Here is a 13,463-nt window from a genome sequence, read left to right as displayed (position 1 = left end):
AAAGGGATAGTTCCCCAAAAATGAAAATATAATGTGCGTTATTATTTGGCCAAGTGTTTGTGTGGAGAGCGCAATTCCTGCATGAAATGGAGTAGTCTATGCAATCACTTGCATTAAAAGTCTGTGTAAAACAATATTAAAGGTGCCCTAGAACTTTTTTTTAAAAGATGTAATATAAGTCTAAGGTGTCCCCTCAATGTGTCTGTGAAGTTTCAGCTCAAAATACCCCATAGATTTTTTTAAATTCATTTTTTTAACTGCCTATTTTGGGGCATAATTAGAAATGAGCCGATTCAGGGTGTGCGGCTCCTTTAATTCTCATGCTCCACGCCCCAAGAGCTCGCGCTTGCCTTAAACAACATAAAAAAAGTTCACACAGCTAATATAACCCTCATAATGGATCTTTACAAAGTGTTCGTCAGCATGTCTAATCGCGTAAGTACAGTGTTTATTTTGATGTTTACATTGATTCTGAATGAGTTTGAGGCTATATAAAGTAACTTGACATTATCATTGAAGACCAGCAATAATAATTTTCATTTTGATTACATAATAATGGCAATATATATGTGTCAAAGTCAGACATGCCCCTTTGCCAGCTGAGATGCCTGGTTACTGGTTTAAACTTGGCCCAGGTTTGTAAAAGATTTTTGGGTCAGCACACCTTAATAGCTTCAACAATTGATTAAGTTTAAGTTTAGATTAAGTTAATTATACAATTAAGTTTAGAATACAATGAACCAATTAGAACCCAGTTTAGGTCAGATAGCTGCTAATGGCGGATATTTTGATGAATCGAAAATGTAAGTTTTTTCTATGTGTAAACTGTTCATGTAATAAAATATATTTCGTAGTTTGTGTTGTCCCTTATCATTGCAAAATTATCACAAATTAAAAAGGATTCATGTCAATATTGTTCAAAACCCCACTTTTCTAGGGCGTTTCCAAACTTTTGAAGGGCAGTGTAACTCCACAATTCAGTAGTGCATAGTTCACAATGTTTGTAAAGTGTTTCAGCAATATATTTGTAACATTTATAATGTGTTTAGAAAAAATTCTCAGAATTTACTTTACAAGGACTTTAACTTAAAATACTCTGTATTTAGGCATCAAAATTTATAAAAGTTGTGTTCATTTGTGAAGATTATCTTGATGAACAAAACATGTAAGAATCATAAACTTTTGTTGGTCTCATGGCTTATTTTCTACAATAATATTAAAGCCAATGGAAAATTCTGGCTTTTTGTCAAGGGAACTAGAGTGATGCTAACTTCCAGGTTGGCCTACATGTCATTTCTGCGGCACTCTATGATGTGACCCGCAGTATCACTAAACATTGGATAGAAAGGAGCAAATGATCTACTGGTCTGAAAACGCCCTAAAAAATACTAAACCATGTAAATTGATAGCAGTGCAGTAAAGTTGGGCCAAGACCTTGCTTAGTTGTTCAGGTGTGTTTAATAGGGGTTGGACATAAACTTTACAGTGGCCCCCAGAAAACAGCACAAGCGACCCGTGACAGAACACAGATTGGCTGAATGACATTTTCATTTAAGCAGAAAATCTGAAATGAAGGTTGCTAAACTCCTGTTTACTTGTTGGCTGATGTTTTCAAATTATCAGCGGTGTTTCCACAGTGTAGAGAGAGTGTGTGAGCATGGTTGCCAGATTGCAAATATTAAGCAAATCACTAGGGAGAAAATGTATCCTTTTAACAGAAAAGCTCTAATTGGGGGATTTAAAGGTGCCATCGAATTGAAAATTGAATTTACCTCGGCATAGTTGAATAACAAGAGTTCAGTACATGGAAATGACATACAGTGAGTCTCAAACTCCATTGTTTCCTCCTTCTTATATAAATCTCATTTGTTTAAAAGACCTCCGAAGAACAGGCGAATCTCAACATAACACTGACTGTTACGTAACAGTTGGGATCATTAATATGTACACCCCCAAATATTTGCATATGCCAGCCCATGATCGAGGCATTACACAAGGGCAACCAGTGTTAACGTCTGGATCTGTGCACAGCTGAATCATCAGACTAGGTAAGCAAGCACGGACAACAGCGAAAAATGGCAGATGGAGCAATAATAACTGACATGATTCATGATATCATGATATTTTTAGTGATATTTATGAATTGTCTTTCTAAATGTTTCGTTAGCATGTTGCTAATGTACTGTTAAATGTGGTTAAAGTTACCATCGTTTCTTACTGTATTCACAGAGACAAGAGAGCCATCGCTATTTTCATTTTTAAACACTTGCAGTCTGTATAATTCATAAACACAACTTCATTCTTTATAACTTCATTCTGTAGCATTAGCCGTTAGCCACAGAGCACTATCAAACTCATTCAGAATCAAATGTAAACATCAAAATATATACCCTACTTACGCGATTAGACATGCTGCATGACGAACACTTTGTATGGATCCATTCTGAGGGTTATATTAGCTGTGTGAACTGTGTTTATGCAGTGATAGAGTCGAGAGCTCTGGGGGGGCAGGGAGCGCGAGGATTTAAAGGGGCCGCAGCATGAATCGGCGCATTTCTAATTATGCCTCAAAATAGGCAGTTAAAAAAATTATTTAAAAAAATCTATGGGGTATTTTGAGACAGACACATTCACAGACACATTCAGGGGACACCTTAGACTTATATTACATCTTGTAAAAAAAACGTTCGATGGCACCTTTAAACTCTTGGGTCATTCCGTGTCAAATCAACCAAATTTCAGAAACTTCCCCAGCTCAAATTTTTGACTTTGTTAATATTTTTTTCTATTAAAAGACAAACATAAATAGTGATTAAAGCCAAAATATTAAATGTCACAGATGCATATTTACTGAGTAATCCACTATTTTGTGGAGGGGGGTCAAAATGACATTAGAAAGATGGCAGGATCATTACTTTATTTTTACACAGATATTGGTAGGTCTTTTAGTAAAATCTGTTGACTTAAGTAATCCTTCTTACATTACATGCCAACAGTGACAGTTAAAAATGGCAAAAAGCACTTCTTGTTTTTTTTTGCCTTAAGTTTGCATGCCTGTAACTGAAGAATTAAAAATATCTTAATATCCTTTTAGATTCTGGTTCTTAACAAACATTCTTTTTGATATCTTCATTTTAAAGGCCCTTGATGGTTCAATCCCAGAGATATGAATCTCAATGCGGCTCCATTAGTAAATTGGTAAATTGTACACATTTTCAGTGGTCAAAAATCAAATGTGGGTCACTTTGCATACAGCAGATATTTTTTTTCTTTTAAAGAGGAATATCTGAAGAACAAATAATGTTGAAACTAGAAATGTATCTAGTGTTTTTCTATCAACTCACTTGCATAGAACATACCTGTCTGAGTGCCATATGGAAAAGGAATATTCCTTTTCCAAAGTTTGCATGCCTGTAACTCTAAAAGTATTCAAGGTATCCTAATATCCTTCTAGATTCTCAATCTTAATAAACCTTCCCTTTGAAATCTCTGTTTACATTAACGATATTCCATGTTGATATAGTCAGAGTATCATTTAATGATGTTGATGTCGTCTTGAAAAAAAGGTTGTCAACGAAATTAACACAGGAATGTAAATTAATATAATTGTGACTATAATTGACAGCAGGATAGTGGCCCCTTTAGGACACCACTGCATTAACCAACTAGGTGGTTGGTAATCGACTAGTCGACCTCCCAACCTGTCTCTAGCTAGAAGTCCCCTTTAAAAAAAAATATTTTAACAAATGTCAAGTCTGAAGGAACAGTGATACAAGGCATATGATACTGATTAGTGCATTACGCAAGAGAAAAACTGAACCTAACAATAAGCCAAATAAATGTGTACACTTTGTAGACACTGCCATCTACTAACACTCTAAAGCTGTGTTGTACTATTTATGCCTGTAATGATCCCACATAAATACACGAGCAACGTTATGAATGCGAACACACAACCCATGCTGAGTATGTGCAACAAAACCAACCTGTGAGCACTTTGCGCATGAGCCAATCCCTGAGGAACGTCCTGTTGATGATGTCCCATAGCCAGTCGAAGTGGGTTAGGATATAGTGGACAACATTAGGACTGGGCTTCAGGAGGCGATAGACTCGAGACCAGAACTCAGCTGAAGAACAGATAGGAGAAAGAGGTTAAGAGTGTGAATGCAATTAAGAATGAAAATGTGCAACTGTGTGGGATTATGATTACACCCTGAATTAGTACAATATATTCCAAATACAACGGACATGTGTCCTGGAATTCCTTTGAAAACTTGTACTCAAATTGGTGGACACTAATTAAGCAATCTAATTATTCCAGAAAACAAAGCTCTTTCATAACACATGCATCTTTGTTTTTTTGACACAATCATCCTATAACTTACTGAAACTTTGTGCAAAGCCTTTTTGAGCAAGATCACTGGTGCCAAAAAGTTCAGAGACAGGAAACAGAAACAAAAAAAGAGAAACGGAAAAAAAGACAGACAGCAGGGCTGGCTAACATAGACGGGGGGGTTGTGGGAAAACAAAAATTGGTCTTGAGCCTTTCTCTCTGCCAGTAATAGGTTGGCACAGATGTTGGGCAGAGAGGTATCTGCTTCCAAAACATTTGTGATAGTTTATTGTTCTGTTAAAATCATTCAGCCATTTCACAGAGTTTTACGTACCACTATTATGTTACACACAGCTTAATTTACAGCTTCGTTTAATATCAAAATTGAAGAAATGTTAGCCTTAATTTTCAGGTTATGGAAAAACATTATTATTATCTGTATCTCAGTCCATCACTTTGTTTTGACATCATACAGTCAAAGAGTACAGTACAAATATACAGTCGGAAAGAGATAAAAGCAAGATACGTACGTATAGTGCAATTTTCTCCATAGTATCCTGTTCTGGTGCAGTCACATTCATATCTGTCCAGGCCAAATCGAACACAAATCCCTCGGTTTTGACAAGGGTAATAGCAACAAGGATTCACTGGAAAAAACAAGCCGTAATACAGTCAAAGTTATAAAAGGTTTCATTGCTGTTATGAGTCTAATGGTTCCATGGATTAATGTTGGTATAATGGTAAATCCCAGGTGAAAAAAAGTATATTTCTATAATGTACTTAAAGTGTTCTATTTTCGCACACTAATTTTGTACTTAATATACTTAAAATTCTTCTTTAGTACATCTTAAGATAATCTTAAAGTCCCCCTGTAGTCAATTATTTTATCCCTTAAAACTCATCTTTGATCACCAAAATAACATATTTTTAAAAAATTCAAGGCTACACCACTGTATCAGTGTCCAGTTTGCACATATAATTCATTTGAAGAAGACTTGATGCAATATGTGTGCATAACTACACCGTGCTGGTTAATGTTTGGTGCAGGAGAATGTGTCTATAAAAACTTTAAACACGGATACTTTATTCTGTATGAGCTATGTGCCACGTGGCTAGTGTTGTTAAACAACGCGAAGCTCCGCGCTGAAACCGACAATACGCGCACTCCACGTGTATAGCATAACAGTCGTATTTTTCATGTGTTCGTATTCAAACTCCAGTTCTGACCACATCGTGGGCAAAATACAAACAACACGTGCTGCTGTGCTGTATGGCTCACGTGTTTGAACACAGCTAGAGCAGGCAGAGGTGAATGAGCCGCACTTGTGACATTTGAATTCTCTGCTGTAATGCGATCTCATGCGAACATATTTTCCATTTGTGCTGGTAGATTACAGCAAAACAATCCACATGCACACAAACCTCTGCTCTGGTCGCGTCGCAGGAAAGCACATTGTAGCACTGAGGAATAGAAAACACCAACGATATGTCTCTGAATGACAAGAGACCAAGGCGAGAGAAGTGATACTTCCTCATGCATAATACTGCAATTATAATGTTATGCATACTACGCGCAGTGATTGGATTAAGTGAGCTTTATGTCATGAATATATGTCGAGAATCGCTCGAAACGGTCTACGTCAGCATGTTCAACCATGCCCATACTTGGGCCGAAAGTACACGATTACGTCAGATTTTGTGACATTGCTCCAACTCAGCTTTTCAAACCGGAAGACAGAAATCGCTCTGAAAAATGTCATCTCAAAAAAAGTGTTTTGGGGTTTCATGACCCTTTAAAATAGCTTGAATGTAACTCTACACCCTTGCCTCATTTAATATACACAGATTAATGAATATGCAAATTAGCCCTGCCTCCACTCGCTCACGCCAGCTCGGAGAGTCTACCGTTGCTGTAGTGACGAGCAATTTGTTGTTTGTGTTGTGGATATTTAAGAAAAAAGCTTGCTTAGCTTCAGTTTAACAGCTGTGCAACTGAACTCACATATTTTCTGACGCTTAAGTTATGTTTTAAATTAGGAATTGGTAAAACGCCTTTGCAAAACGGTCTGAATCCACTTGTATTTGTTTGAACTGCTCTCTCACTGAATCATCTGAAGCGATTTCTCAGTAAAACAGACAGTATCGAGAGAACAAGCAGCCATTTTCCTCTGTGAACATGCGCTAAATGGATGTTTGACAATTTCGTTGCTTTTTGGAGTTTTCAGATTTAAAAAACATTCCGATGAAATCCTGCAGGCGCCTGTGCCTTCTCCGTAGGCTACATGAAATAAATGCACATCCTTGAAAGTTTTCCAGCGTATTTACTTGAACTTATCAGATAGGCTAATATCTATGGTTTGATCCATTCCAGAGGCGGCCAAAATCAGAATTTATAATGGACTGAATAAAGCTTTCTCAGAACTTGAGGTGCCACACTGACTGAATATGCACATGAATCACAGTGTGGGATTACAAATTTAATAATCTGTTTAAGATCTGCTGGTCCTACATCCTGACATAACCTCACATGAAATACTAAGGTGAAGTACATTGTGTTTTACATTTTGAGGTAAAGATAATGACATTCTAAAGGAGATCAAGGCAGGCAGCTCAGGTGTCTGAGACATTAACCTTTTGTCTTCATGCACTTCCTGACCATTTGGCATGACAAGCTCAAGATACAGCTGTGCTTTTGTCTCTATGATAATGTAAAGGTATGGGCGACACTGTCAGACTGATTGGGTTAGCACCTATGCATTTGAATGCTTTGATCTTCCTACTGGATGTCAAACTATGTGTGAATGTTTACAAAGTCTTAGTTCTCGTGACCAGCTACTGTTTATACTATTTGGTGCACTATTATCTACACAGTCGGGGGTAATTTCCTGTATTGTCTTTAGATGCTTTTGTTTTAGTGGTCACTTCTAAGGCTGTGTGTAAGGGCAACACCTTTAAGGACTGCCCACTGAATGCCTATAAAACATCATGTATACACTGCATTAGTTAGACTTGGATGACTAAAGCTACGCACAGCGCATTTCTCAATAAAGAGTAACTTCTGCTTGAAAGATATGCCAATGTCTCCTGGTCTCTGCTTCGACGAGGAAAAAGTTTCCAACAACGGTCACACGCACGCTCAGAGCAATATTGTTTTAGCTATGTTTTATAGTATTAAAATATTTCAAAGGACAAAAACATGAACTTTATTGGCTTTACTTCAAGTCAGCTGTCACTTTGGCGCAAGCTGCTATGCGCTCGCATAGCCTGCTTGGCACAGCCCTTGTGACGGTTCTGTCATTAATTAATATGAATTAATATAATTATCCTTTTGCTTCACTACGTTATCAAACAGCTATTAATGTGTTGCTAATGTTACACACACTGTTCCTGTTCTTTATCTCAGAGTCAGACAGCTGCCTTCTAACAATCAGTATCCTTACAAACGCTTTGAACAACTCAGAACGTCATTGGAGAAAGGCATATAGTTCATCATAACATCGTAGTAGACTCGCTATATTGATACATCTACGAAATTTTTCATATCAACAGAAAAGTTACCGGGATAACCTGGCTTCTTCCGAGACTTTCCTGCTTCGGAGCGGTCATAGTTAATGATATGCTAAACCCTGCGGCACGTTGTTGTGATTGGTTACAAGGTAGTCTGTGATGTCACAAACACCCAAGATTTCAAGTCTTTGGTTTACTGCAGTTTCAAACATAAATACTCAGCAATGGTGTTGACTTATGAATTTGCACATGGTTTGTCTTAAAGCTTATTAAAAACACTACATAGAAATATACACAACATTAAAAACTTGATTTTCACCACAGGGGGTCTTTAAGAATATCTAAGTGTACTCAACTGTGCTATTTTGAGACACCATGAAATATTAACTAAAATGTGCTTTTAATATACTATCTCTTTATTTAAAAAATGTATTTACTACAAGTGTTAACTAAATATGTTTTTAAATACAGAGATAGTATGTTAAAAGCACTTTTTTTATGTTATTATGTTAGAGATAGTATGTTAGAAGCACAAAGCAGATTATCTTAAAGGTACCATAGAATTTAAAATTGAATTTACCTCGGCATAGTTGAATAACAAGAGTTCAGTACATGGAAATGACATACAGTGAGTCTCAAACTCCATTGTTTCCTCCTTCTTATATAAATCTCATTTGTTTAAAAGACCTCCGAAGAACAGGCGAATCTCAACATAACACCGACTGTTACGTAACTCTCGGGATCATTAATATGTACGCCCCCAATATTTGCATATACCAGCCCATGTTCAAGGCATTACACAAGGGCAGCCAGTATTAATGTCTGGATCTGTGCACAGCTGAATCATCAGATTAGGTAAACAAGCATGGACAATAGCGAAAAATGGCAGATGGAGCGATAATAACTGACATGATCCATGATAACATGATATTTTTAGTGATATTTGTAAATTGTTTTTTTAAATGTTTAGTTAGCATGTTGCTAATGTACTGTTAAATGTGGTTAAAGTTACCATCGTTTATTACTGTATTCACGGAGACAAGAGCCGTCGCTATTTTCATTATTAAACATTTGCAGTCTGTATAATTCATAAACACAACTTCATTCTTTATAAATCTCTCCAACAGTATGTAATGTTAGCTTTAGCCACGGAGCACTATCAAACTCATTCAAGACATTTCTCACAATACTATTCATTTATTCTCGATAGGAATGAGACAACAGGCTTCCCCTGATAAGGCTTATTCATAAATACAAGACACATCATATCTTTGCTCATGGTTGTCAGTGGCATGACCCTCTACTTCTCTTGACAACATTATGACAGACACAGCCTAAAAATAGAAGAAATTTTGAATGAAATGTGGTTACTGTGCACAAATTGTGTGGCAGATATCTTCCACTCTCTCCAGTACTCACCATTATTTAATTATAGAACAAACATCCTCTAGCTCATGCACATGCAACAGTGAGCAGAGAAACCGACAAAACATTTTGGTTACTAATCTATTTACCAAACACAAAACCCCAACATGCTGGCCATTCAATTAGCTAAACTATGTAAACAGAGAGATTGATAGGAAAGATAACATACTACCCAACCAAGATCAGACTTGTTCACTGCTGCTTACGCATACCTCCATGAGGACGAAAGGAAAAGGAGAGTCATGCTGGAAATCTCTGTGATAAATTTTTAAAGCTGTTGTGTGATTTAACATGAACCTAAAGCTAACTTTAGGTTCAAAATTCGAAGTAGCTATGTTAAAGATGCTTGTTATACTATAAGCATATTCTGGAGGAAAAAAAAAAATGAGTTTGAGAGAAAATATTGAGAAATAAGATTTTATTGTCACTCCTAAATCTATTGAAAACGCAATACTGACTTAGTTCAGATGACATGAGAAAACGACCTCACTAAAATTCAGTTTACCTGACAAATCTAAATAAATACTGGCATATACACTGATATCTTTTTTTTTTTTTTTTTACCATAACACACATAATAGAGATACTTACCAGTGTTTGATGAAGTTGGGCTTTCTTCAGCAACACATATAGAGAGACTCAGCAGCAGGATAAACGTCCACTTCAGGCAAAAGCTAAACACTGCAAAGCAAGATATTTGATAGGGCTTGCCACAAAGTTGATATATGTTATATAAATCTAAGAGATTTAAAAATGTTAACTGCTCACCTTTCATTGCAGTTTGGAACGCAAAATGAATTAAATAAAAAATACGAGTACAAAGAATCACAAAGAATTCAAAAAGTGGTGTTACAAAAACTCCAAATAAATAATTCCCTGTCGTTTATCTGCCCATGCGAGCGTTCATGCCAAAGTCAGTTCGTGCACAGAGACTCGCGGAGGATTTCTGCAGACTGATAAGAAAAAAATCGTTCAAATGGAACTTTTAGAGCGAAAATAAAAACATTATAGCAGGAAACTCCACCCTTTCGCCTCAGACTGAACTCGCGATTAAAACACCAATGCAAAATAGAGATGGATCTCGCCTTGTAACAGTTGTTCGGTTTTGAGAAGAAATTGAGAAGAAAAAAGAATGAATTTAGCTACTGGAGCGCCACCGTGTGCCTGAATTTCTTGAGCAAGAGCAAGTCGCTTTATTGGACTTGTGCTGTGTTTTACTTCACATACAATGCAGTCACATCCTAATTTGACCCTAATAAATTCTTTAGCCTACTTCAAAAATGGGATTTTATAAGCGCAACAAGGATTCATGATGATGAATCAGCAACAGGACAATGTTTAATTTTATTCAAAACAAATGAAGATGAACTCATTTCATTTCAGTGCTCTGTCTGAAGTGAATGACTGGTTCCACGATGTTACAAATTGTGCTTTACTACAGTATTTTTCAATGTTATTATAAAGTCTGCAGCAAAGTATCAACATAACATTGCTAGTTCTGAGTTAAACATTTGATGGTCCAAATAGCCAAATTACTTTACAACAGCAAACATTATGCAATATGGGATCTACAAATGTATCATTTTAAGCTCATTATAATAATGATAATATTTTATAGTCTACTGTTGCTACAGGAGTAAACAATATGAAAATATTATATCAATAGGCCTACAATGTACAGAAATGTTGCAAATGACACAAAGAAATTGTGCATTGCTGTAAGGTCATATGCAGTACATTTAACTGGAAACAAACAATTTTAATATTTAAGGATCTTGTTCGAGCAGGTAGGCATGTTAACATGGTTCAAAATCATTGCTCATTCTGGCTGTATGCCCTGTAGGAGGCTGAACTTCAGGGAAACAAGAAGGATGATCACAAAAACTGCCCTCTTTTTTAAAAGGAAAAGAACATGGCATGCATGTAAAATGATAATTTAGGCAATGCTAATTAAAATTGAGTTCTATCAGACCCAGCATAAAAACAACCTTGGAGAAAAGTAGATGTGAATCTTTAATTAAATTTCTTAGCACACTTAACAGTTTTGGAACTGACTAACACATTGTTAAACTATACTGAAAGAAATTTCCCCATGGCTTCTAGCTGTTTGACAATAGTTAAAATGAACCCTCAAGTGAAAAGCCTCGCCAACTTTTACAATCAGGCTTTTTACTATCTCTGTCAGCTCCACCGCCCAACTATCACACTCTTCAGCCCCTCCAGGGTAAGCTTCTCATAAATTACCCCATGTAAACATGCCTGCTCCTCCCTAGCACAAAATCGCAGAAAAGAACATCCTCACAACCATCAGCTGAAGGGATTTGAGCTTTTCAGCATATGTGATCAAATCATCTAATAATTCTGCACTTCGAAATCTAACATTTTATTGCTTCATATTAGAGACTTAACTTTATAATTTAATTCCTGAATATAAGATATAAAGCAGTTCTGAACACCCAAAGGGCTAATAGGATATTACATGTGTTTAATCATTACAGAGCTGCTATCAGTCAAACATATTCAAACATATTCAAGTGTTTGGAATAACTGACTCTGATCCGATCAACAGGAAACTACATGTAAACATCTCTCTGGCATTTAGCTGTATAGCCTACTGGAAGGACTGTGTGTAACTGATGATTTGTCATTTAGGAAGCACCTTACCTCAAAGTGGCTCAGAAGCAGCATATCTTTCCAATATCTTTCCAATATTACAGATTTTGTGGTAAGACATTTGATTACACAATTAAAAAAAAAAATAAAAAAATTAGATAGATAGAAAAAAAATGGGATGGCAGGATTTTTACTGGGAGGATATAACTTTGCGTTCCCACGCAAAAATATTTGCGTTCCCTCGGAAAACTTTTGTGTTCCCTCACAAAGATCGTTCCCTTGCTGTGAGCTCGGACAAACGCTTCCTCTTTAATGTCCCGCTGGCTGGCAGTATTGTTTCTGTTAGTTCCATACGTTAATAATGCACACAAATAATGCGCAGCTCTTAGAGTTTGAACTTGTTGGACTCAAATAAGAAATGCAGTCACTGCTTAATAAGGTCTTTATTATTGTCATTGCATATTTAATACAATGAAATTCAGTTTAGAGCTATCCAATATGAAGCACAATAAAAATAGATTTATATATTTAAGAACATATAAATAAATACACACAGTTAAAATGAATTATTGCCCTGATAGATGCCCAGATAAATAACTAAGAATGCACAGTTAAAAAGTTATTGCCCAGATAAATAAATAAATAAATAGTCCAAATTATTATTGCCCAGGAGTCCCAATTATTGCACACAGTCCGATTAGATACAGTCTGCTTACTGTTATGTGTGCATAAAGTGCATTATGCATAAAGTACATTTCATATTTGTGTCTGGGATTACTTAAGCTTCTGCAACATGTCCACATGCCTGGGAAAGAAACTGTTCCGCAGCCTATTTGTTCGTGTTCCTGGGGTTCTTAGTCTACCTGAAGGGATGGTGGCAAAAAATGTTCCCAGGATGTAAAGAGTCCTGCTGGATGTTCGTAGCTCGTTTGAGAAGACGGTTTGAGTAGATGTCACCCAGACTTGGAAGATAAGAGCCGACAATTCTTTCAGCCGTCCTCACAACCCGCTGCAGATCTTTCCTGTCCACAGCAGTGCAGCTGGAATACCACACAGTACAGCAGTATGTTAAAATGCTCTCTATCGTACAGCGGTAGAAGATTATCAGCAGTCTCTGGGGAAGCTTATTGTGTCTCAAAGTCCTCAGGAAAAACAGCCTTTGCTGAGCTCTCTTGATGATGGAGGAAATATTTAAGCTCCAGGTCAGGTCTTCAGTGATATATAACCCCAAGAACTTAAAACTTAAGACTCTCTCCACTTCCTCCCCATTAATACACAAATCATCATGAGATGTTTTTTTTTTTTTTACTTCTCCTGAAGTTTATTATGATTTCTTTTGGGTGGGGGGTTTGTGTTGAGAATGAGGTTATTGTCTTTACACCAGTGTCCGGACCTCCTCTCTGTAGTCAGTTTCATTATTATCAGTTATGAGTCCCACTATGGTTGTGTCCTCTGCAAATTTGAGGAGGGTATTAGAGTTGTAGGAGGAGGTGCAATCGTGTGTAAAAACAGAGTAAAGTGCTGGACTGAGAACACAGCCTTGGGGAACCCCAGTGTTGATAATGATGGTGGAAGAGCAGTGGTG

The 13,463-nt window shown here is 36.7% G+C and overlaps 1 protein-coding gene across 1 annotated transcript in view; it reads right to left on the bottom strand.

Annotated features, from left to right (window-relative positions):
* ptgs1 (prostaglandin-endoperoxide synthase 1) overlaps positions 1 to 10,387 on the bottom strand; it is a 33,804-nt gene extending 23,417 nt beyond the window's left edge. The window contains exons 1-4 of the mRNA XM_048189291.1: positions 10,034 to 10,387; positions 9,857 to 9,946; positions 4,864 to 4,980; positions 3,987 to 4,127 (exon numbers count right to left, since the gene is read on the bottom strand). Coding sequence (XP_048045248.1) covers positions 3,987 to 4,127; positions 4,864 to 4,980; positions 9,857 to 9,946; positions 10,034 to 10,040 — 355 coding nt within the window. The 5' untranslated portion in view covers positions 10,041 to 10,387. The remainder of the gene's footprint in view (positions 1 to 3,986; positions 4,128 to 4,863; positions 4,981 to 9,856; positions 9,947 to 10,033) is intronic.
* Between the last annotated feature and the right edge of the window lie 3,076 nt (positions 10,388 to 13,463).

Source organism: Megalobrama amblycephala, linkage group LG4 (genome assembly GCF_018812025.1).
Source record: "Megalobrama amblycephala isolate DHTTF-2021 linkage group LG4, ASM1881202v1, whole genome shotgun sequence".
In the NCBI taxonomy this organism is placed as follows: Eukaryota; Metazoa; Chordata; class Actinopteri; order Cypriniformes; family Xenocyprididae; genus Megalobrama; species Megalobrama amblycephala.
Note: the sequence above shows the minus strand (reverse complement) of the source record. Positions and strands in the feature narration are given on the sequence as shown.